Here is a 26,290-nt window from a genome sequence, read left to right on the forward strand (position 1 = left end):
TATAAAATACTTTGAGAGGTTAATTATGGCTCACATCAGCTCCACCCAACCAAACTGCCTTGATCCTTTGCAACATAAACAGGTCCACGGTAGGCGCCATCTCTCTGGTCCTACACTCAACCCTGAAACATCTGAATAACAAGGATATCTATGTCTTGTTCCTACTTATTGACTACACTTCTGACTTTAACACCATCATTCCAAACAAACTCATCTCTGAACCCCAAAATGTAGATCTTGGCTCTTTCCTCCATAGTAGATCCTTGATTTCCAGTAAGAATAGGTGACAGCGTCTCTTTCACGAAAATTCTCAAAAACTGGTGTCCCACAAGGCTGCGTACTCAGCCCCAAATGTACTTCTTGTATACTCATGAGTGTGTGGTCAAATTCTGCCCCAACTCCATTCACAAGTTTGCTGATGATACTACCATTGTAGGGTGGATCTCAAGCAAGAAGAGACAGAATACAGGAAAAAAGATTGAGAGCTTAGTGGTATGGTGTAAAGACAGTAATTTCTCCATCAACATCAGCAAAATGAAGGAGCTGGTCATTGACTTCAGGAAGCAAAGTGGAGGGCATGCTCTAATAATGGTGCAGTAATGGTGCTGAGGTTGTCAAGTGCATTAAGTTCCTGGCAGTGATGATCACTAATAATCTGTCCTGGCCCACCCACATCAATGTGATGGTCAACAGAGCACAACAACATCTCTACTTCCTCAAAAGATTAAGGAAATTCAGCATGTCTATGAAGACTCTTACAAGTTTTTTCAGTGCACCATAGAAAGCATCCTATCTGGATACATCATGGTTTGATCTGGCAACTGCTCTACCCAAGACCGCAAAAAACTATAGAGAGTTGTGAACACAGCCCAGTCCATCATGCAAACCAACCTTCCATCCATTGACTTCATCTATACCTCCCACTTTATCAGAAAAGCAACCAACATAATCAAAGACCCCTCCCGCCCGGATATCCTCTCTCACCCTCTTCTATCGGGCAAAAGGTTGAATATATTTATGTACAGATTCAAGCACAACTTCTTCCCTGCTGTTATCAGACTTTTGAATGGACCTCTCAAATGCTTATGTTAATCTCTCTCTGCACCTTCTCAGTGGCTGTGATATTGTATTCTGCACTCTGTGCTGTTACCCTTAATGAACTTTGTATGGTATGATTTGCTTGTATATAACACAGAACAACACTTTTCAATGTGTCTTGGTACATGTGAGAATAAATCACTCAATCAACCAACACTCTGCATGAAAAAAAGTTACACCTCAGCTCCTTTCCAAATCTTTCCCCTTTGAGATTAGATTAGATTCCCTACAGTGTGGAAACAAGCCCTCCGGCCCAACCAGTCCACACCGAACAGTAATGCATCCCCCTCTGACTGAGGCACCTCACAGTATGGGCAATTTAGCATGGCCAATTCACCTGACCTGAACATCTTTGTACTGTGGGAGGAAACTGGAGCGAACTCACCTAGACATGGGGAGAATGTGCAAACTCCACACAGATAGTCACCCAAGGCTGGCGTCGAACCTGGGACCCTAGTGCTGTGAGGCTGCAGTGTTAACCACTGAGCCACCATGCCGTCCCTTAAAACTATTGCCTATAGTTTTGGATTCTCTCAGCCTAGAAAAAGACCTTGGCTATTCACCCTATCCATGCCCCTCATGATTTTATCAACCTCAACTGGTTATCCCTCATGGCTAACTCTTCGCTGGAAAGTATGCAATATGGATATTGGACAAGGGCCACAATCAGACTTGGTTGTGATATCATACTTGATCAGTCTTTCTGATTTAGTTATGTTGGTTTTGGAGTTGTGTCTTGAGTCTCTCTCCTTGGCTTCCAGTGGGAGCAACTAGTTTGTCTTTCTCACAGCTAGTAATAGTGAATCTCCAGAGTCAGTTAGCGAAATTGACTGAATGGATGGTTTGCAATGCAGCATGATGCCATCAGCAGAGGTTCAATTCCTGCACTGGTGAGATTACCATGAAAGATTGTCAACCTCTCCCCCGGAGGCATGGTGACCCTCAGCTTAAACTACCACCAATTGTTTCTCTGTGATGAGAGAACAGCCCTATGGTCTGGTAAGACTACGGCAACTTTACCTTTACATCACAAATCTAGCAAATTTACATCAGCTGTGCATGAGACGATTGTACCGGGAAATGTGGAGCAAAATAAAACCTTTCCAGGGCATGTGTACACGTAGCAAATGAAGAGGTAATAACTCACTGCCATGTCTGAAAGTGATGGTTGGAGCAGCTACAAAACTGAATGGCTCAGAATCATCAGGTGGAGGTGAAAAATTGGGGAAACAAAATTGTGACATTGCACAGTGCTTCCATTCATAGTCTAGACCCACAAATGGCAAAAGTAGAGTGAGATCGATTTAATTCTGTTCATTTAAAACTCATGACTTCATCACTCACGAAGACGTTTCTATCACATCAGACTGCTATCAGTTACACATTCTCTATTTGCATAGTGAAGGGCACTAAATAAGCAATGATCTTGTGCGTATTTACTTACAGCATTTTCAGACAACTAATGGTAGCTGATGAATATGTAATTAGAATTTGACAGGCTCCTGCATGAAATAAAGTCTTCAAGGCAGCCCTGCATTTTGAAAAGTTGCAATGGTTAACTTCCGTAAATCATTAAAACACTTTTGGCATCCATAAAGTGCCATTAATTTGAATAAAATTGAGGTCTGCAGATGCTGGAGATCAGAGCTGAAAATGTGTTGCTGGTTAAAGCACAGCAGGTTAGGCAGCATCCAAGGAACTGGAAATTCGACGTTTCGGGCCAGAGCCCTTCATCAGGAATGACGTTTCCTGATGAAGGGCTCTGGCCCGAAACGTCGAATTTCCTGTTCCTTGGATGCTGCCTAACCTGCTGTGCTTTAACCAGCAGCACATTTTCAGCCATTAATTTGAAGCCAAAGAAACCAAATAATCCAAATTCTATTCTCACAGATGTTATAAGAATTTGTATTATTCTCACTGACTGACCACATGGCATGTGTGTGTGTTTGAAAATATTTTAATTTGTCTCGCTAAGAAAATCAATCGAGAATTGACAGCTGCTTTGAAATGCTGTAATGCCTTTTATCACATGAAGATAGATCATATGAAATTGCTATTCTCAGAAGAAATCTGGGACTAGACTCCAATATATCTCTCCAGCGCTCTGACATTTTAAGTATGGAATTTCTATTGGAGTTTTCATCACAGAACTCTCTTTTCAAAATCTTTCCTGAAAAGATACTAAAGGATTGAAATACCGAATGTTAACAGAGGAATTATGGTTTGGTTGTGCAACACATGGAAATTGATTTCTTCTCAAAGGCTAGATTTATTTTCTCTGCTCTTCAGAAATTATGTAAGTAATTTGAACATAAATTTGGACATATACTGTGTACAAAATCACTGTTGTTCAAGAAAGGACAACAAAGTACACTTACAATTAGACATGTCAAATGAAATTTAGGTGTCAATGTGAATCTCTAACTCAGGCCTTATGTATTTGGGGCCAGCTTTGACCAAAGATGGTTTTCTGAGGCTGCTAGTTATGGGTCACTGGTCGGATTTATGCATCTTCAGTCAAAAAGTTAAGGATTCAACCCCCAGTCGAGGGAAGCTACTGGAAATGACAGCTTTCTGATAAGACATTAATCAGAAGCTCTGCCTGCCTACTTGGCTGGTTTAATTGATCCTGTATTGCAACATGAGTAGAGAATGGCTAACGTTTATCCCTATACTGATACCATTAACAGGTAACCTGGTTATTTATGGAGAAAGTAAGGACTGCAGATGCTGGAGAGTCAAAGTGCGGTGCTGGAAAAAAACACAGAAGCTCAGGCAACATCCGAGTAGCCAAGCGAATCGATGTTTCAGGCAGGACCGTTCTTCAGTTCTGGAGAGGGGGAAGAGGGCTGAGAGATAAATAGTGGGTGTGGGACTAGGGGGAAGGTGGGGAGGATGGCAATAGGTGGGCGAAGGTTGGAGGTGGTGATGATAGGTTGGTGGGAAGTATGGAGCAGATAGGTGGGAAGGGAGATGAACAGGTAGATCAGGCAAGAGGGCAAACCTCAGTCTGGGGGTTGGATCTGGGATGGGGTGGGGGAGAGGAGGTTTGGAAACTGGTGAATTCAAAGTCCATGCAGTGTGGTTGTAGGCTCCTGGGGTGAAAGACGTGTTCCTCCTTCAGTCTGCTGGTGACCTTGTGTGGTCAGTGGAGGAGGCCCAGAATAGATATGTCATACTGTGTTTGGAAGACAGAGCGGAAGGGGGAGTTGAAATGGATGGCCACAGGAAGGTGGGATTAATTGGTACGTATAGACCAGGGACCATTCCATAAGCTTGCGCTCGGTTTCTCTGACTTAGAGGAAACCACATCGAGAGTACTGGATGCAATAAATGAGCTTGAATTTGCCAGATTTGGAATGATCCTTTCAGGCCTTGGATCAAGCTGAAGGGAGAGGTATGGGCGCAGGTATTGTATCTCTTATGGTAGCAGGGGAAGGTGCTGAGTGAGGACCTAATGATGAAGTCACAGAGGGAACAGTCCCTATGGAATGTAGATTGGGGTGGGGACAGAAATATACTTTTGGTGGTGGGGTCTGACTGTAGGTGGTGAAAATGCCTAAGGATGATGCGTTGGATTTGGAGATAGCTGGAATGGAATGAGAAGACCAGGGGGATTCTATCCTTGTTGTGTTTGGGGGCGTGGGGTTCAAGGGCAGAGATGCAGGAAATGGAGGGGAAAGTTGTGATCCCTGAAGTAGGAGGACAGCTGGATTGGAATAGCTCATCCTGAGACCAGATACAATGGAGGCAGAGGAATTGGAAATAAGGGATCAACACTTTAATGGGGGAGGAGGGTGGGGGTGGGGGGTCAGAGACCCGGTTTCAATTCCCGCCTCAGGCGACTGACTGTGTGGAGTTTGCACGTTCTCCCCGTGTCTGCGTGGGTTTCCTCCGGGTGCTCTGGTTTCCTCCCACACTCCAAAGATGTGCGGGTCAGGTGAATTGGCCATGCTAAATTGCCCGTAGTATTAGGTAAGGGGTAAATGTAGGGGTACGGATGGGTTGCGCTTCAACGGGTCGGTGTGGACTTGTTGGGCTGAAGGGCCTGTTTCCACACTGTAAGTAATCTAAAAAAAAACCACGTGCAGACTGGAGGAGGAACACCTCATCTTCCATCTTGGGAGCCTATAGCCACACAGCATATACTATACATTGAATTCGTCAGGTTCCAAATCTCCCCTCCCCCCATCCCATCCTGATCCAACTCTGTGATTCAGATCCGCTCTCCTGATCTGTCTTGTTAATCTTCCTTCCCACCTATCCACTCCACATTTCCCATATCACCATCACCTCCTACTTTTGTCCACTTATTATCATCCAACCTACCTTCCCGCCCGCCCCACGTCTCCTCCCCCATTTATCTCTCAACCTGCTTTCCCCTTCCCAGTCCTGAAGAAGGATTATGCCAAAACATCGAATCTTTGTTCCTCAGATGCTGCCTGACCTGCTGTGCTTTTTCCAGTGCCAGGCTTTATCTACTCGACCTGGTTATTTATCTCATTCTTATTTGTGGAGCCTTGCTATGATTGGTCTGTGATAATAATCTATAGTCTATAAAGGGCCATAGATATCTCTCTCTGTTAGGGTTCAATAATAAGTCACATAGCTGAGACTACCACTTCACAGGAAGCATCGGATAAGATAAAAAGATGGCTTCCATGATCTACCACAATGGTGATAAGTGTAAACCTAGGTGTGAACACAAGTGTGAATCTGTGCGGTCGGTGCCATTCATGAGCTAACCAATGCCCACTGCAGCTGCCATTTCAGTGGTGAATACACTTTAAGTTTTGTTGGTTGTAATATTCTTTGGAAATATGAAAGGCGTTTGTTTCACTTCAAAATGAGTTTGACATTAACTGTCTACTTAACAAAGGAAATGTGGTCGCAATATAAGTCAGCCTCTAACTTCCTCCAATTGGTATTAAACTTTACAATTAATGATGGTAATGATTGAGCATGGGAAATGAAATTGCTGTGCAGCTTCAGTACTGCTATCCCTGAATGACTGCAGACAATTAGTAGTACAGAATATAGCAAACATTTAGTTCCTTTGATTTAAGCAAAGAAGGGAAGTTAGCTCAGATAACTAGATGGCCATCATTTTTTTTAGATTAGATTACTTACAGTGTGGAAACAGGCCCTCCGGCCCAACAAGTCCACACTGACCCGCCGAAGCGCAACCCACCATTTACCCCTTACCTAACACTACGGGCAATTTAGCATGGCCAATTCACCTGACCCGCACATCTTTGTGATTGTGGGAGGAAACCGGAGCACCCGGAGGAAACCCACGCAGACACGGGGAGAATGTGCAAACTCCACACAGTCAGTCGCCTGAGTCGGGAATTGAACCTGGGTCTCAGGCGCTGTGAGGCAGCAGTGCTAACCACTGTGCCACCGTGCCGCCCACTATCATGTAGTATAGACTGATGCCAACAATGCAGGTTTGATTCTTGTTCTTGATGCAATAGACTGGCACGCTACCTCCTTGCCTTGCCACAAAGTGGAAAATAATAACAGTCACTGACAGAAAAGTGCCAGGATGAAGAATCGGGACATCGGTTAGGCCATGTTTAGAGTACCATGTGCAGATCTGCTATCCCTTCTATAAGAAGGATGTTGTGAAACTTGAAATGGTTCGGAAAAGATTTACAAGGATGTTGCCAGGGTTTGAGGATTTGAGCTACAGGGAGAGGCTAGGGCTTTGTGTCCTGGAGCACAGCAGGCTGAGGGGTGACCTCATAGAGGTTCACAAAGTCATGAGAGACATAGATAGGGGGAATAGCGAAGGATGGGGGAGTCCAAAACGAGAGGGTATAGGTTTAGAATGAGAGGGGAAAGATTTAAAAGGGGCCAAAAAGGCAACATTTTCACCCAGAGGGTGGTGTGTGTTTATGGAATGAGCTGCCGGAGGAAGTGGCGGAGCTGGTACAATTACAACATTTAAAAGGCATCTCATTGGGTATATGAACAGGAAGGGTTGGGAAGGATATGGGCCAAATACTGGAAATAGGATTAGATTCATTTAGGATATCTAGTCAGCATGGATGAGTTGATCTGATAGGTCTGTTTCCATCCTGTACATCTCCATGACTATACAACACTATGACTTGTCTTCAGCAGAACATACATAATGATGCTCGAAGAAAGCCATTATACTGACCATTTCATTATCAGTGCGAGGGATAAGCATCAGTATTAAAGATGCGCGACAATAAGAATGTCCATTCTTAATCTGTTTTGTGAATATTCTGTATTAAAATGTTATGAGGCCTCTTTAGCATTGTAGCTCATGTAGAATAGATTCAACTTTGGTGCAATTATGCTTTTTGAAAGAATCACTCAGACATTTTGAGCTGAACTTTACGCCCCTAAAATGGGTGAGTGAGACTCAGGTTAAAAGTTAAAATTGAAGAAGTCTGAAGCAGGGACCCAACTGATCACAAACTCATCCACCCTCACTGGAATAAAGATGGAATGAGGTGAGGGCAATCAATCCACTTGCTGGAGTTTAGCTGGCTATTTAAATATTATCATAAGGCTCCTTGCCTTCATTTTTAACTCCTGCTTGCTATGTTTCCCAGCCAGGAGTTGGGGATGGCTGAATCCATGAGGACCCATACCATCTTTCATGATAATTTTTCTGGCATGCTCAGAGCTCAATGTTCAACAACATAAGTGTCACCTTTCATTAGGGGTATAACTCCAGTCTGACGACTATACATTATACATAAACATAGGAAAGGGGAGAAGGAGTAGGCCATTCAGCCCTTCAAGCCTATTCCACCATTCAAGATGATCATGGCTGATCATCTACTATGCTTTCCAGATTCTTGGCAGTCACTGATACATTGTAAATACAATCTGATCTTTGCCACACTTGACTCACAAATGTCTGATGCGGATGCTGGATAGAGACCACTAAAGTTTTTCATTCTCCAGAGCATTCTTCACATCATAAGCACAAAACTTTCTCGGAATTGTTTTCAAAATGCACTTTGAAATCTTTTCTTTCTTTTGAAGACCTACTTCTGTTCCTTTTCAAAAGGCAAGGTCGCACAGAACTCGATTTAAAATACTTCGGTCTTCAAGGAATAGCATCTTTTGCTGGTGAACCTGTATTTGCATAAGAATTTGGCTTCATTTACTGATTGATAAAAATGTCTGGAAGTCACAAGGGGAAATTGGCTTGCACAGGCTAGTTCAGTCCAGACTGTAGTATTATGTCTAATTCTCCAAACAGTAATTTAAAGAATGAGGCTTTGGAGAAAGTATTTAAAATGGTTTAAGAAGGACTGAGGAATATCAGAAACACAGGTTGGAGAAACAGGGTTTTAGCTGCATGGAGGAAAGTAGACTGATCAAGGTGTTTAAAATCATCATAGGTCTGGACAAGGTAGATAGGGAGAATCTCTTCCCATCAGTGGAAGGTTCATGAGCCAAAGTATAGTAATTTATTTTTTGTCACAAGAAAACCAAAGTTGACACAAGGAAAACCTTGTCAAAAAATGCATCAAATGTGATCAGGAATTCACAGGCTGAAAAGATGATTGAAACAAATTCAATAACGGACTTCAAAAGGAATAAGTATCAAAGACAAATGTTTCCTTTAAACTGGGTGTGTTTAGCTGCTCCAAAGTGCAACACACAGCTCTCAGCACCGGCTGGTTCCAGAAGTGTTTGCAACACACGGACTTTGGAGACCCACGCAGCCAATCAGAAAACCAGAGGGATCACTGCTTCAAACAAGCCAAAATACTCTTATCGAGAGCTGGTCTGGTCTCAGTAGGCTGAACGGCTTCCTTCTACAATACAACTGTTCTACAAAAAGAACAACTTGCAAGGCTCAGTCAACAATTAAAGTTCCCTGCACTGTCAAGCTAGTTACCAGGATGATTAATTTTGACACATTATTAGATTAGATTAGATTACTTACAGTGTGGAACAACAAGTCCACACCGACCCGCTGAAGCGCAACCCACCCATACCCCTAACCTAAAACTACAGGCAATTTAGCATGGCCAATTCACCTGACCCACACATCTTTGGACTGTGGGAGGAAACCGGAGCACCTGGAGGAAACCCACGCAGACACAGGGAGAATGAGCAAACTGCACACAGTCAGTCGCCTGAGTCTAGAATTGAACCCGGGTCTCAGGCGCTGTGAGACAGCAGTGCTAACCACTGTGCCACCGTGCCGCCCACATTATGAAGATTACAGAAACCACTGAGAGATCAAATATTCCTTTTGATCTATATTGATGATCTTGACAGCAAAGTATTCCCGATGAAGAGCTCATGCCAGAAACATCGACTGTTCTGCTCCTCGGATGCTGACTGACCGGCTGTGCTTTTCCAGCACCCTCTTCAACAAAGTTAAGCACATATGCAAGGTTGAACAGTTACAATCAGCAACTCATTATTTGTTCATTTTGGTAATGCAGAGATGAACGTGGCATATTACACCAAGTTCTTTTCAAGAAGTCCTAACCCTAATAACATTATGCCAAGGTGTAGTCATGGTACACGAGGGACATATGGATTATGAACACACAGGTGGCTAGCATGTGCATGTCAATCTGTTTACTGGCTTCAAGAAATCAATCACAAAGGTGTTACATATATCAATTCAGCAGTGGAGGGAGTCTCCACATCTACATGATGTGTTTTCTCTGCCCTGGACAAAAGTAGCAACAGTTCCACTCACACTTTGAGAAGAAAATTATACCTTTATGATGAATCACTTCGCTGGATTCTCATTGTTTGACAAATTACAACACAATCAGTATTATTTTCAGATCAAACTGAACAACATACCCTTCATTTTACTATCATCCATGTGCCTATCCAAGAGTCATTTAAGTGTCCTTAATATGACTGACTCTACTACCACTGCTGGCAGTGCAATCCATTCACTCACTACTCTCTGTGTAAAGAACTTACCTCTGACATCTGGAACAATCCTCCAATCACCTTAAAATTATGCCTCCTTATGATAGACATTTTCGCCCTGGGAAAAAGCCTCTGCCTATCCACTCTGTCTATGCCTCTCATCATCCTGTGCACCTTTATGAAGTCACCTGTGATCCTTCTTCACTCCAATGAGAAAAGCCCGAGTTCCCTCAACCTTTCTTTATAAGACATGCCCTCCAGTCCAGGGAGCATGCTGGTAAATCTTCTCTGTTCCCTCTCTAAAGCTTCCACATCATTCCTATAATGAGGCGACCTGTACTGAACACAATATTCCAAGTGTGGCCTAACCAGGGCTTTATAGAGCTGCAGCATAAACTCACGGCTCTTAAACTCAATCTCCCTGCTAATAGAAGGCAACACTCCATATGCTTTCTTAACAAACCGATCAACTTGGTTGGCAACTTTGAGGGATCTATAGACATGGACCCAAGATTCCTCTATTCCTCCACATTCCCAAGAATCCTGCCTTTACCCCTTTAATCTGCATTCATATTTGACCTACCAAAATGAATCATTTCACACTTTTCCAGGTTGAACTCCATCTGCCACTTCTCAGCCCAGCTTTGCAACCTGTCAATGTCCTATTGCAAACTACAACACTATGCACAACTCCATCAATCTTCATGTCAACAACAAACTTACTAACTCATCTTCCACTTCCTCATCCAAGTCATTTAGAAAAATCACAAAGTGCAGAGGTCCCAGAACAAATCCCTACAGAACTCCACTGGTCACCAGCTCCAGGCTGAATACTTTCAATCTACTATCACTTTCTGCCTTCTATGGGCCACCAATTTTGTATCCAGACAGCCAAATTTCCCTATAAGGCATGGCTCCCTATTTTCTGAATGAGCCTACCATGGGGAACCTTTTCAAAAGCCTTGCTAAAATCCACCTTCATCAACGCGTTTTGTCACATCTTGAAAGAATTCAATAAGATTTATGAGGCATGACCTGCCCCTCACAAAGCTGTGCTAACTATTTCTAATCAAACTATGCTCTTCCAAATAATCATAAATCCTGCCTCTCAGAATCCTCTCCTATAATTTGCCCACCACATTTGGAAGATTGACTGGTCTATAATTCACAGGGTTATCCCTATTCCCTTTTTTGAGCAAGGGGCTAACATTTGCCACCCTCCAATCATCTTGTACTACTCCAGTGGACAGTGAGGACACAAAATGATCACCAAAGGCGAAAGAAAACTCTTCCCTCAATTCCCGTATGAATCTTGGGTATATCCTGTCTGGCCCAGGGAACTTATCTATCCTCATGTTTTTCAAAATTTCCAGCACATCCTCCTTCTTAACATCAATCTGTTTGAACATATCAGCCTGTTTCACACTGTCCTCACAAATGACATGATCCCTCTCACTAGTGAATATTGAAGCAAAGTATTCATTAAAGATTCCCTTACCTTCTCCAACTCCAGGTACAAGTTCCCTCTACTCTCCCTTATCGGCCCTACCCTCATGCTGACCATCCTCTTGTTCCTCACATAAGTGTAGAATGCCTTGGGGTTTTCCTAAGTCTTACTCACCAAGGATTTTTTCATGCCTACTTTTAGCTCTCCTAACTCCATTTTTCAGTTCCTTCCTGCCTACCTTGTAAGCCTATAGAGCCTTCTCTGACCTTTGCTTCCTCAACCTATGTAAGCTTCCTTCTTGCTCTTGATGAGATGTTCCATGTCTCTTGACATTCAGGGTTCCTTCACCCTACCATTCCTTCCTTTCCTCAGTGGGACAAACCTATCCAGCACTATCAGCAAGTGCTCCCAAAACCACATCCACATTTATATTGTGCATTTTCCTTAGAACAATTTAGGCACCCAGTTCCTGCCTAATAGCATTGTAATTCCCCCCTGCTAAATTAAATACTTTTCCATACCAACTGGTCTTATTCCTCTCCGTGACTATAGTAAAGGTCAAGAAGTTGTGATCACTATCACCAAAATGCTCTCCCACCGAGAGATTGGACACCTGGTCTGGTTCGTTGACAAGCACCAAATCCAATATGGCCTCCCTTCTCGTCAACCTATCTACATATTGAATCAGGAATCCTTCCTGGACATAACTAACAAAATCTGCTCCATCCAAACTATTTGCACTAAGGAGGTTCCAATCAATATTAGGGAAGTTGAATTTGCCCATGACAACAATCCTGTTACTTCTTCCTCTTTCCAAAATCTGCCTCCCAATCTAATCCTCTGTGTCTTTGTTGCTATTGGGGGGGGGGGGGGTGATAAAAAACTCCAATAAGTGACTGCTCCTTTAGTGTTTCTGACTTCCACCCATACTGACTGAGTAGACAAACCATCCTCAATGACCTCCCTTTCTACAGCAGTGACATTATCCTGATTAGCAAAGCTACTCCCCCACCTCTTTTACTTCCTTCCCTATTCCTTTTGAAAGATCAAAACCTCAGAACATGGTCAACCATTCCTGCCTCTGTGATAATCAAGTCTTCGTTATGGCCACAACATCGTAGCTCCAGGCACTGATCCATGTCCTAAGTTAATCTGAGACAAAAAGTCTTCTTCTTCCAAAGTAAAGGTGAAAGGAAGAGATACATTGCAAGTAAGCAGGTAAAGATCTATCAGAACTGAGCATTGGACAGAGAATTGAGAGTCAGAAATCTGAATACAAATCCTTGGTTAACAGAAAAGGTTTTTATGATGTGCACCCAATCCAGGTCACCCAAATTAATGATTCATCATGATGCTACATTTTGAAGGAATAGGGATCAGCTCAGGCCAACTTATAGCAAACCAATCATGCATGATGTTGAGTGAGGATAACATTGTGATGATGCCTTCATAGTGACATTGAGTAACTGCAACCAACAGCATGACAACTACACTGTCAAACAAAAGTAACAGAAATCAATATGTAGCAACGTTCAACATGCAATAAAGTTTGAAATTTTAGACTTGAATACTTTGTTTTGTTTATCTGTATAATCATCAAATTGACAACATGTGCCTGTCTGCAAAACAAAACCACGGATGCTGGAAGTTAGAACCAAAAACAGAAATCACTCGAAAATTTCAGCAGGTCTTGCAGCATCTAAGGAGAGAAAGCAACATTAATGTTTTGGGTCCAGCTCTGTGAAAGGTTCACTGAACACAAAATGTTAACTCTGCTTTCTCTCCACAGGTGCTGCCAGACTTGCAGAGTATTTTTCTTGTCTGTGTACAACTATGTATAGTTGTTTGGAACAGGTGTTTTAAATCTTTGAACAGATGGGTTGTTGTGTTACATCTGACAGTCAATATGTCAGTATTCCTTTAAGGGCCACATTAATGATGTCGGAGTGGATTCGATGGGCCAAATGGCCTTACTTCTACTCCTATGTCTTATGGTCTAATGGTCATCAATGTATCTCACAAGTGACCTGAGGATATAAAGACCTTATACTTCATCCTGCCTCAGATCACTTGAAGCATGACACTCCAATGGATGAATGCTATTCTGTATGTAGCAAATATTGCTTGGAAAGTTAATGGTTCTGCATAATAGATTGTAGCAATAAATCTGTAAGGTCTTGAAAGGATCGGCTTATACCCAATTCCATAGTATTCATGATGAGTTCCCTATGTTGTCGGAGATAATGCAAGCATTGTTTTATCAGGTCAAATACTTTGTTGGAGGCAAATATACACCAGGGGATTTACTATCCTGGAGCCCAAAATGCAAATGCTATCAGGGTTACCTTCAGCCTTCCAGGGGTTCCTCTGCTCAAGAACATTCAGTGCCTGATCGAGTGACCTGGCATCAGGAAGTAATAAGGGGTTTGAGGACACACTGATGTGCCCTTCCTGTTGATTACCTTCAAAACTGTGATTATCCTCCTGCCATCACTCATCTCAGGCCTGGATCCCGTGACAGTTCTGGGCATTGGGCACCCCATCTCAAACTGTTGAACCTCTGCCGGCTTCCAGCTGGATGGCAGCCCTCAGAGATGGGAACCTCCACCCCTCTGGGTCTTTGATCCTGACCACTGCCAGCCATTAGGACAAGGGCAGCATGGGAACACCACCGCCTGCAATTTCCCTTTCAAGGCACTCACTTGGAAATATATCGCTGTTTCTTCACTGTTGCTGGGTCAAAATCCTTGAATTCCCTCCCTCCCAAAGATATGGGTATACCTACAGGATATGGACTGTAGCAGTTTGAAATGCAACCGGTCTGGGCAATAAATGTTGGTCCAGGCAGTGACACCCACATCCCACAAGAGTGAAAAAAAAGGCTGAAAGTGTGATGCTAAGTGCCAGCTACTGAGATCCCCACAGCCTAAAATTAAATCCATCCCCAATGTGTTTGTTTCTTAAACCTCTTGAGAAGGATCTCTGATAGATTCCTAAAAAGATACATTTACTTTGTGTAAGTGGCTCATCCTATTTAAAAAAAGTCTGTCATTTCTGCAGTGATTCATTTATGCTGACTATCTACGCAACATGTAAAAAATACTTGCTCATATTTTTGAGAATGCTTGTGTCTTCATAGTCAAAACGATTGCTGTTGTGCAAGTTTTGCCATGGCAACATAGTATGGTGGCAGTAGAGGTTGCCTGGCTGTATGTTGTGGAAATAGAGTTTGGCCAACCTTCTTTCTGATGCTGTAAAAATTCCCTACGTTTTCACAATCTGCATTCCTTATGTGTTATTTGCAGCACTCCTCTGTCACCCTGACCAATGTAAACAATTGCAGCCTCATCAAAGGTTAAAATATTTCATCAGCATTTCAGTACACACATTTAGTCTCTGGGTTACAGCTACTGGCTCGCAATATTCATCACTTAATCTCTCTGTTGAATAATGGATATTTCTGTAAAATGAGCAAAGGTGCCTAACACTTGTAGAAATGGATCTGTGAAAGAAGTCAATGAATTCAGAAAAGGAAGGAACCAATTAGTGACATTAAATACATTTCTTTATTTCCAATATTAAAAAGTTAATTGCAGCTTTGAGTTTTAAAGTTTTGGAGGAGGCAAGACCAGGAATGTATTTCTGCTTGGCAAATATGACTAGGAAAACCTTTATTTGTTTTATTATAGTTCTTATGGTAATGAGCTGCTCATTTTCTTATTGTTAGTTTGGTCAGGAAGGAATCATATCAGTAGCAATGAGCACTGGATGAATGCCCAGAGTTTGTGCTGTGAATATTCCGATTGGATTTCAAAAGCCATTGGGTTTAAACTGCTTTTAGAGCTAAGTGCAATAATTATTGCATGTCTGAATATATTTCACAGAAGTTGAAATAACTTTGGATGAAAGAAAGCCAACAAGGTAGACAGTTAATGTGCATAGTTTCCTGTGAGTCAGGACATATTAGCTTTGCGGGAAAGTTAGCAATGGTTGACAAAGATCGAGACAACAGCTTGCATTCCTACAATGTCTCAATCCACTTTGCGGAAATGCTGTCAAACAAAATTTCAGTGGTGGAGATATAGGAATACTGTTGGGTTGAATTATCTCTGAGGATCAGAGGTCGAATCTTAGATCAATATAGCATCATTGTATTTGTTGCAGCATCTTCAAATTCATTATTCCTTCTTCGCAAGTGAGTCTATAACTTATAGTCTCAGGAAGGAATGGGCTTCATGAGGTGAAAGACATTTTTTTTAATGCCCTCCATGAAAAACAGAAGTTTACTTTGTCACTCCATTGGCTCTGATACAAGATCTGATGGTGTGAGTATTCAGCACTGCTCAGTTCTGCTTTCCGTAATAGTTACTTCATTGGCCATGAATCTGACTCATTAGCCAAGTATTCCAGATGTTGGGAGCTTCAACAATTTGCAACTCTTTCTACTTAGCTTTGAGTTGTACTTTTATAAATCCTGTCTCATAAGCAGATTGTAGTAGAAGGACCATCTTATCCCAGTAGATGGATAGAGGAGGAAAGAATGAGTGAAAAATATCTCACCTTGTTGCATGAGAGCTCCTACTCCAAACCAGAAGCTATTCAATAGGGTGAAGTTGTTTTCCACAACGTCAGATCCAGGGTTACAAGGATGGGCATCGTACCATTCATAGGGGCTGAACCTGGAAGGGGAGGTCAAAAGAGTGAATAAGCAATGAGGAGGAAAACCACAAACAATGAAGTCTGAATAAAAACAGAAGTGCTGAAAGTTTGATCAGATCTGTTAACATCTGAGAGAAGTTTTTTTTGTGCATTTGCAGCCACTTCCATTTGCACTTTTGAGAAAATGAATGGATTTGGACTGAAATAAATGACCCATAGATAATTTAGCCATGCGATAAAAGTTTTGGCATATTATAAAGTATTCACATCACAGAAACAGCTCCAAATGTTCTAGTCCAATGTTAATGTTTCACATGAGCCTCTGCCCAACATATGTGATCTGACCTTTACACAAATGCTTTCATTCCTTCCTCTACTTAGCTTCTCCATGAATGCGTTCACCTTTCTCACTTCCTTGGTAACAAGGTCCATATTTTAATAACAGATTAGTGAGTCAGAAGTATACTATTATGAAGTGACAGATTGGATGATATGTCCCTATATTATGGTGCTAACAAATGGCTCCTTATTTTGCTATTTTTGAAGGAGGGCACACAGATTGAACTATCAAAGCCTCAAAGATTTAGGGTGAGCAAATAAATAAGATTTTGTCTTTAAAAGCCAACAATTCCTTTATTTTTACAAGTCCTTTCAGGTGTATATTCCAAGGGGAGACTTGATAGAAATCTATAAAATTATGAGTTACATCGATCAGGTTGACAGTTGGAATTTGCTTCCCCTGCCACTGCAGGAATTGCAAAACCTGTGCCCACACCTCCTCCCTCACCACCATCCAAGGCCCTAAAGAAACCTTCCACATCCATCACTGTTTCACCTGCACATCCACCAATGTCATTTATTGTATCCGTTGCTCCCCATGCAGTCTCCTCTACATTGTGGAGACTGGACACCTCCTAGCAGAGCGCTTTAGGGAACATCTCTGGGACACCCGCACCAATCAACCCCACTCCCCCATGGCCCAACATTTCAACTCCCCCTCCCACTCTGCCGAGGACATGCAGGTCCTGGGCCTCCTCTACCACCGCTCCCACACCACCCGACGTTTGGAGGAAGAACGCCTCATCTTCCGCTTCGGAACACTTCAACCCGAGGGCATCAGTGTCGACTTCACTAGTTACTCCATTTCCACTTTCATCACTTTACCTCAGTTCCAACCTTCCAGCTCAGCACTGTCCTCATGACCTGTCCTACCTGCCAACCTCCCTTCCCACCTATCCACTCCACCCTCCCCTCTGACCTATCACCTCCATCCCCATCCCTACTCACCTATTGTACTCTTTGCTACCTTCTCCCCAGCCCCCCACTCCCAACCCCCCATTTATCTCTCCGCCCTGGAGGCTTCCTGCCTCTATTCCTGATGAAGGGTTTTTGCTCGAACCGTCGATTTTCCTGCTCCTCGGATGCTGCCTGACCTGCTGTGCTTTTCCAGCAACACTTTGATCTAAACTCCGGTTTCCAGCATCCGCAGTCCTCACCTTTGCCGAGTTGTAATTTCTTTCCCAGTGTTGAAATGTCTAATACTAGGGGGCATGCATTTGAAGTGAGAGGGAGAAGATTCAAAGGAGATGTAAGGGGCAAATTTATTTCCACAGAGAGTAGTAGGAGTCTGGAACGGACTGTCAAAAGCAGTGGTGGAGGCAGATTTGGGGCTTTTAGATAAGCATATGAGTGGAGGGATATGGAGTATGGGCAGGCAGAAGGGATTAATTTAATTTGGTGTCTTGTTCGGCACAACCGTTCTACATTCTATGCCATTGTCTGATTTCAGTTTTTTAAAAATGTGAATTAATGGTTACAATTGTTTTTGTTTTGCTTGGGAGATCAATGCATTTGTAACTTTTTTTAGACTTCAGGATACATAAAAGGATAATGGAGTTAAGATATACAGTGGAAGAAGAACCTGTAATTTAAATAAACTGAGGAAATCCTGGCATCTATCACAGTGGTTTTAGTAGAAAGGGCATGTAATATTCATATAATGGGAAAGCATTGGGATAGAAAACAAGAGGACAGTCTCTGATACCTTGTCACTACTTTACCATTGTACCTCCAAATGAAAAGCACAGATTAATCTATATATATTTATACATACTCTGGACTTTCATTTATTAGTTTGATGAACAGTAGATGGGTAAGTGATAGTTTTGTGATAAGCATAGTTTGAGCTATAGGGAGAGACTGAATAGTCTGGGACTTTTTTCCCTGCAGCATCGGAGGCTAAGGGGTGACGTTATAGGAATTTATAAAATCATGAGGGGCATGGATAGACTGAAAAGCCAAAGCCTTTTCCCTAAGGTAAGGGAGTCCAAAACTAGAGGGCATAGGCTCATGATGAGGGGGGAAAGATTTAAAAGGGACCTAAGGGGTAAAGTTATCATGTAGACCATGCATGAAAGGCATCAGGATCGATATATGAATAAGAAGGGTTTAGAGGGATATAGGCCAAATGCTGGCGAAAGGGACTAGATCAATTTAGAAACAAAAACAGAACTTGCTGGAAAGGCTCAGCAGGTCTGGCAGCATCTGTGAAGAGAAATCAGAGTTAACATCTCAGGTCTAGTGACCCTTCCTCAGAACTGATGGTAGCTAGGAAAATGTTGGTTTATATGCAGAAGGAAGTTGGGGACGGGATAAGGAGTAAATGGTAGTTAGGGATAGAGCCCAAAGAGAGAGAAGAATAGTTGGACAGGCAAAAGATCCAATCACGATCTGGCTGAGAGCGTGAATAGCTGTGAATGAAGACCATCAGTAGCTATCAATAGGTAGTATGTAATAGCAGACTTGTGACAACAAGGCCTGGTGTGTGGGTAGGAGACAAGGACATGGGGGGGTTCTGGAGCTAAAGTCATTGAATGGAATATTGAGTCCAGAGGGCTGCAGGGTCCCCAATCAGAAAATGAGGTGTTGTTCTTCCAGTTTGCGCTAAGCACTGCAGCAAGCCTGAGATACAGATGTTGACCAGGGAACAGGGTAGTGCATTAAAATGGCAGGCAACTGGAAGCTCAGGGTCTTTTTTGCGGGCACAACATAGATGTTCTGTGAAGTGGTCTCCCAGTCTATGCTTCGTTTTCCCAGAGTAGGGGAAACCACATTATGAGCACCGAATGCAATGAACTAGATTGCGAGAAGTGTTGCTTCACCTGGAAGGCCCTTGGGTACTGTGAAGAGAGGAGGTAAATGAGAAGGTGTTACACCTTCAGGGGTTAGAGGGGAATGTGCTGTGGGGCTGTGGAGGGTATTGGGAATGAAGGAAGAGTGGACAAGGGTGTCCCAGAGGGAACAGTCCCTGCGGAAGGAGGACAAGGGAGGGAAGGGGAATATGTGTCTGTTGGTGGTACCTCGCTGGAGGTGGCAGAGATCTAGGCTATCTGGTCAGTGAGGTGGATTGAAGGGTCCTTTTTTTGTGCTGTATATCTCTATGACTATGACTCTAGAAATCCAAAAACCTGGCTAAAGTTCCAGTAATCTAGATTTGAATCCCATTGGCCATGATGAAACATGAATCAAGTAAACAGCTGGTCTAATGAAAACCATGCAACAATTGAATGTTGTTAAAAAAAAAAGTCTAGTTCACTAATGTCCTTTAGAGGAGAAATCTGGTCCACCCTTGCCTGGTCTGACCTCCACATGACATTTGACGCACAGCAACAAGATTTACACTTAACTGCTGTCTGGCAATTAGGGATAGACAATCAATGCTAGCCTTGTCAGTGATATCCATTTCCAAAGAGTGAATTTAGTAAAAAATCAAGTGTCCACATACCATCCCTCAAATTTCTCGTACCAATAAGTAACTTTGTGTATCACACATGTGCATCTTTTTTGGCTCAATGTCAAATTTGCACCATCTCCATTGATACCCATTACACTTACCTAAATGATGTGATTCAAAATTGTTAATTATAACTTAGTCACTTGTATCTGTGTTAGAAATGCGAATGAATCAAATATTTCTTGATATTTTAAATCTACTTTTTTTCCTTGTCTTGCTGACTACAGGTTTGAAAACTGGGTTTTCAAACTAAGGCAATATTAGGAAAGGCATTTTATACACCTTGTCTCTTATTTGTTAGCTATTCATACAAAAGGATAAGGATTTCCTCACATTTAAGACATGGATAGCTTTAATTTACATGACTGAACACTTTGTTTCCTGACAGAAGTTAAATGTATTGATTATTGTTTCTGAATTTATCAAAAATGCAGCTCAAAAATACTGCATTATCCATTCACTAGGGATATCCAGTACACAGAATTATTCACAAACTCTAAAGAAGTATTCTCCCTTGACCCAAGAACAATTGCTTTGTTCAGAACTGGGATATGTGGTCAACATGGATAGGTTGGACAGAAGGATCTGTTTCCATGCTGTACAAGTGTACGACTGTATAACTATGACTATGTACCCTGGGCTTTTAATCAGTGGGGATCTGCATTCAAGAAAACAATAAGGAGTATAACAGATGAAGCACTATGGTCATGGCATGAGAAACGTGGCTCAAGTTTGAATGTCAACAAGCAACTCAGAAGTTATAAAGGATCATATATACGTGCCCTGCAGATTCAGAATGGGTCTACTCTCACAAACCAGTATGGTCTGTAAGGTTGCTCTTTGCAACAGGAAGTTTTCACATAACTATTGACCTTGGAAATACACAATGGATAACAAATTTATTTCTCTCCCTTATTGTTGGCATCCATCATCTTGACAAGGACAAAAACTGGCTGAAGTAAAAATCTGAACATAAAGCTGCAACTGATGGCTGGATACTACTTGAATGATTTGTGATGGACTGGGTTAGATCATGTTCTGAGTCATAGAGTCACAGAGTAATAGAGATGCACAGCATGGAAACAGACCCTTCAGTCCAACCTGTCCATGCCGACCAGATATCCCAACCCAATCTAGTTCCACATGCCAACACCCAGCCCATACCCCTCCAACCCTTCCTATTTATATATCCACCCAAATGCCTCTTAAATGTTGCAATTGTACCAGCCTCCACCACATCCTCTGGCAGCTCATTCCATTCAAAAAATTCAATCAAGTTTGTGAGACAGGGTTTCCCTCGCACAAAGCCATGTTGACTATCCCTAATCAGTCCTTGCCTTTCCAAATACATGTACATCCTGTCCCTCAGGATTCCCACGTATCACCCTTTGTGTGAAAACGATGCTCCTTAGGTCTCTTTTATATCTTTCCCCTCTCATCCTCAACCAATGCCCTCTAGTTTTGGACTCCCCGACCCCAGGGAAAAGACTTTGTCTACTTACCCTATCCATGCCCCTCAAATTTTGTAAACCTCTATAAGGTCACCTCTCAGCCTCCAATGCTCCAGGGAAAACAGCCCAGCCTGTTCACCCTCTCTCCATAGCTCAAATGCTCCAAACTTGACAATATCCTTGTAAATCTTTTCTGAACCCTTTCAAGTTTCACAACATCTTTCCAATAGGGAAGAGACCAGAATTGCACGCAATATTTGAACAGTGGCCGAACCAATGTCCTGTACAGCCGCAACATGACCTCCCAACTCCTGTATTCAATACTCTGACCAATAAAAGAAAGCATACCAAACGCCTTCTTCGCTATCCTATCTACCTGTGACTCCACTTTCAAGGAGGTATGAACCTGCACTCCAAGGTCTCTTTGTTCAGCAACACTCCCTAGGACCTTACCATTAAGTGTATAAGTCCTGCTAAGATTTGCTTTCCCAAAATGTAGCACCTCACATTTATCTGAATTAAGATCCATCTGCCACTTCTCAGACCATCGGCCCTTCAAGTCAAGATCCTGTTATAATCTGAGGTAACCCTCTTCGCTGTCCACTACACCTCCAATTTTGGTGTCATCTGCAAACTTGTACCTCCTATGCTCATATCCAAATCATTTATGTAAATGACAATAAATAGAGGACCCAGCACTGATCCTTGTGGCACTCCACTGGTCACAGGCCTCCAGTTTGAAAAACAATCCCGCACCACTACCCTCTGTCTTCTAACTTTGAGCCAGTTTTATATCCAAATGGCTACTTCTCCCTGTATTCCATGAGATCTAACCTTGCTAATCAGTTTCCCATGGGGAACCTTGTCAACTCTTTACTGAAGTCCATATAGATCACATCTACTGATCTGCCCTCATCAATCTTCTTTGTTACTTCTTCAAAAAACTCAATCAAGTTTGTGAGACATGATTTCCCATGCACAAAGCCATGTTAACTATCCTAATCAGTCCTTGCCTTTCCAAATACATGTACATCCTGTCCCTCAGTAGGAGTAGGAGTATACTTAAGAGGGAAATCAGGAGGTCAAAAAGGGGACATGAGATAGCTTTGGCAAATAGAATTAAGGAGAATCCAAAGGGTTTTTACGTGCGAGTGTAGGAGTGCATGTGTGCCTGGGGTGGGGGTTTGTGAGTGTCTGTGTGAGAGAGTGTATATGTGTGTGCATGAGTGTCGAGTAGTCTAAATCTCTGATAGGATGCCTGTGTGGGTGTGTGTGTTGTCTGTGTGCGTGTCTGTATGAGTGCATAGTGCAATGGCGGTCAGACCACCATTGCACGATACACACACACAGACACTCCTATACACACACACACATATACATAGGCACACACACACAGACACTCACACACACCCTTACAGACACACACACTCCCACACTCACACAGGCATCCTCTCAGAGACTTAGATCACTCTACACTCATGCACACACATAAACATTCTCTCTCACAGACACTCACATGTACACCTCCTCACAGACTTAAGACACTCTACACTCACGACACACTCTCTCACACTCACAACCTCTGACCCAGATAGACACACACATACACAGACACAAAGACCCACATGCACGCATATATTTTATGTGGTGAATTTGTACTTGCAGAGTTACATTGTATTTTGCTCAAAAACTGCATGGATTCGTGTAAAACTCTGTTATCTCACTTTTTAGATTAGAATCAAGCTAAGCATCATGGCATAGACAGAGAACACGGGGGCTAACACCTTTGACATATTGTCTAGCTAATACCAATTGTTACAGCTTACCTGAGAATGCAACTTTTTTAAAAAAGGTTTTGTGTTTTGCACATGAAAGAAGTGAAACTATCATGGTATTCGGACAGATGAAAGAGTCAACAGACAATCAAGGTATTTTTCAATGCATAATTTCAGTTACATCACACTGTAAATTTTTGCTATAAATTCTGTGCCTTACAATTGTGTCCTCCACAACCACCTGATGAAGGAGCGGCGCACCAAAAGCTAGTGCTTCCAATTAAACCTGTTGGACTATAACCTGGCGTTGCATGATTTTTAACTTTGTACGCCCCAGTCCAACACTGGCATCTCCAAATCATGTTTTCATAAAGGTCTTCAGAGCTGCTGGGTTTCTGGACTCCTGTCAGGAATCAACAGTGTGGAATTCAATTAAAATTCAGCAAAAAGTTTCAAAATCAGATCAAGGTCTGGTGTAAGGATTCCAACTCAGACTGGAATGTTTGGAGCCACTGAACGTACAGCACAGCAACAGGGCAACTGGGCTTTGCTGCTGTTTACACCCCATTCAAGCTTTTTCCCAGCCTGTTTCATCAAAACTTATCAACATGTCCTTCTGTTCCTTTCTTCCTTGTGTATTTATCTAGCTTCTCCTTAGTGCAGCAATGCTATTTATTTCAGCTACTTCATGATGAATTGCTCTCCAGCTTTTCAGTCTTTTCTCTGCAAAACTAACATTACAACCTATTGCAACTAAAGTTTCTGTATGTTCAGCAATAATACAACACAATGCAATAATAAAATACTTGGACAGGCCCTTCAGACCGCCAATCCTGCACCAATTCCTAATCCTCATTTAGACCCCCTACATTTTGCCCATGCGCAGTATTCATCCCTCCGTTGGACTTCTGTTCATTATCTATGCTTCAACTAATTCCACTGGCAGTGCGATCCAGGCACCCATCACTGTCTGTGGGAGAAGGCTTCTCCGCACTTCTCCCCTAAACTTTCCCTCCTCTCAACTTGAACCTGTGCCCTCTCGCAGTTGACTTTTTCACCCTGGGAAAAAGCCTCTATCAACCCAGTCTCTGTCTCTCATCATTTTGTAGACCTCTATCAGGTCATCCGTCAGCCTCCACCTTTTCAATCAATGTGAGTTAATTCATCCTCTCCTCCTAACTGAAGCCATCCAGACTGAGCAACATGCTGGTACACCTTCTCTGTATCTTCTCCTAAGTATCCATGTACTCTGGTCGTATGGTGATCAGAACAGCATGCAGTATTCCAAATGTGACCAAACTAAAGCTTTGTACAGCTGTTAGCATAACTTGCCAACTTTTATATTTGATGCTCCAGCCAAACAATTGGGTTGAACACCTTACTCACTATCTTATCCATTTGGGATCTGTCCACTCTGATCCCTCTGTATGTCAATGCTCCTCAGGCTTCTGCCATTTACTGTATAATTTGCACCAGAATTTGATCTTCCAAAATGTCTCACTTCCCATTTGTCCAGATTAAACTTCATTTGCCATTTCTCTGCCCAAATCTGCAATCTATCAAAATCCTGCTGTATCCTTTGACAATCTTCCTCACTATTTGCAACTCCGACAAGTTTGGTGCCATTCGTAACCTACTAATCAGAGCATCTACATTTTCCTCCAGATCATTTATATATAAATAACATCAACAAAGGTCTCAGTACTGATCCTGCAGAGCACCACTAGTTACTGATCTCCATTCTAAAAATCACCATTCCACCGCTACCTTCTATCTTCGATGACCAAGTCAGTTTTGTATCCATCCATCCAGCCCACTCTACTTTCTGTATCAGCCTGCCATGAGGTATCTTATCAAATGTCTCAACTGAAGTCCATTTAGACAACATCCATTGTTCTTCCCTCATCAATTATTCTTGTCATCTCCTGAAAAACTCAATCAAGTCAGTGAGACATGACCATTCCTGTACACACCTATATTGCCTATCACTAACAACTCCATTTGCTTTCAAATGTGAATAAATTCTGTCTCTCACTATCTTCTCCAACAGCTACCCCCCACTGATGTCATGCTCACTGGCCTGTAATTACCTGGATTTATTTCTGTTTCCTTTCTTAAACAAATTATCAACATTGGCCATAGTCCATTTCTCTGGAACATCACTTGTGGCCAAAGAGGATGCAAGGATATCTGTTAAGGCCCCAGCTATTTCCTTCCATGCTTTCCACTGAACCCTTGATTAGATTTTCTGACCCTAGGAACCTGTCATCCTTAATGCATTTCAAGACACCCAACACTTCCTCCTCCATTATGTTGAACTGTCCAAGGGTACTCACATATCTTTCCCGAACCTCAACATCTCTCATGTCCCTCTCTTTGATGAATACCAATGTGAAGTACTCATTACGAATCTCATCCATTTCCTCTGGCTCCACATATAACGTCTCTCCTTTATCCTTGAATGAGACTAGTCTTTCCCGAGGTAGCCTCTTGCTCCTAACATATGTATAAAAGCCCTTTGGATTTTCCTTAACCCTGCTGGTGAAGGACATTTCATAGCCCTCTTTGCCCTCATAACCTCCTAACTGAGCTCCTTCTTACATTTTCTATATCCTTTAATGACTTTGTCTGTTTTATTTGCCTGGACATTAGGTATCCTTCCTTTTTTGACTAAGTTGATAATTTCCCCGTCATCCAAGGTTCCTGAATCCTGCTATTCCTGTCCTTCATTTTCACAGGTACATGCCTGTCCTACAGGACCATTCTAATCAACTGGTCTTTAAAAGACTCCTACATGTCAAATGTGGATTTACCCTCAAATAGCCACCCCCAAATCCACTTTTTTCAATTCTTGCTTAATTCAGTTATTGTTGGCATTCCCTCAATTTGTAACATTGATCTGAGATTCACTCTTGTCCTTATCCATAACTTTTTGAAAACTTATGGAATTATGTTCACTATTGCCAAAATGCTCCCCCCACTGAAACTCTGATCACCTGACCAGACTAATTTCCCAGTACTAGGTTTAGTTTGGCCTCCTCCCTCATTAGACAATCCACATACTGTTTCAAAACATCCCCTGGAGACATCTAACAAATTTCTCCCCAGTCCAAACTCCAGCACTCAGGGAGTTTCAGTCAATATGGGAGAAGTTAAAATCACCCACCAC

The 26,290-nt window shown here is 42.4% G+C and overlaps 1 protein-coding gene across 1 annotated transcript in view; it reads right to left on the reverse strand.

Moving 5' to 3' along the window:
* LOC132829794 (glutamate receptor ionotropic, kainate 3-like) overlaps nt 1-26,290 on the reverse strand; it is a 484,473-nt gene that overhangs the window by 102,918 nt on the left and 355,265 nt on the right. Inside the window, exon 13 of the mRNA XM_060847158.1 lies at nt 16,004-16,122. Coding sequence (XP_060703141.1) covers nt 16,004-16,122 — 119 coding nt within the window. The remainder of the gene's footprint in view (nt 1-16,003; nt 16,123-26,290) is intronic.

This window comes from Hemiscyllium ocellatum, chromosome 30, assembly GCF_020745735.1.
Source record: "Hemiscyllium ocellatum isolate sHemOce1 chromosome 30, sHemOce1.pat.X.cur, whole genome shotgun sequence".
In the NCBI taxonomy this organism is placed as follows: Eukaryota; Metazoa; Chordata; class Chondrichthyes; order Orectolobiformes; family Hemiscylliidae; genus Hemiscyllium; species Hemiscyllium ocellatum.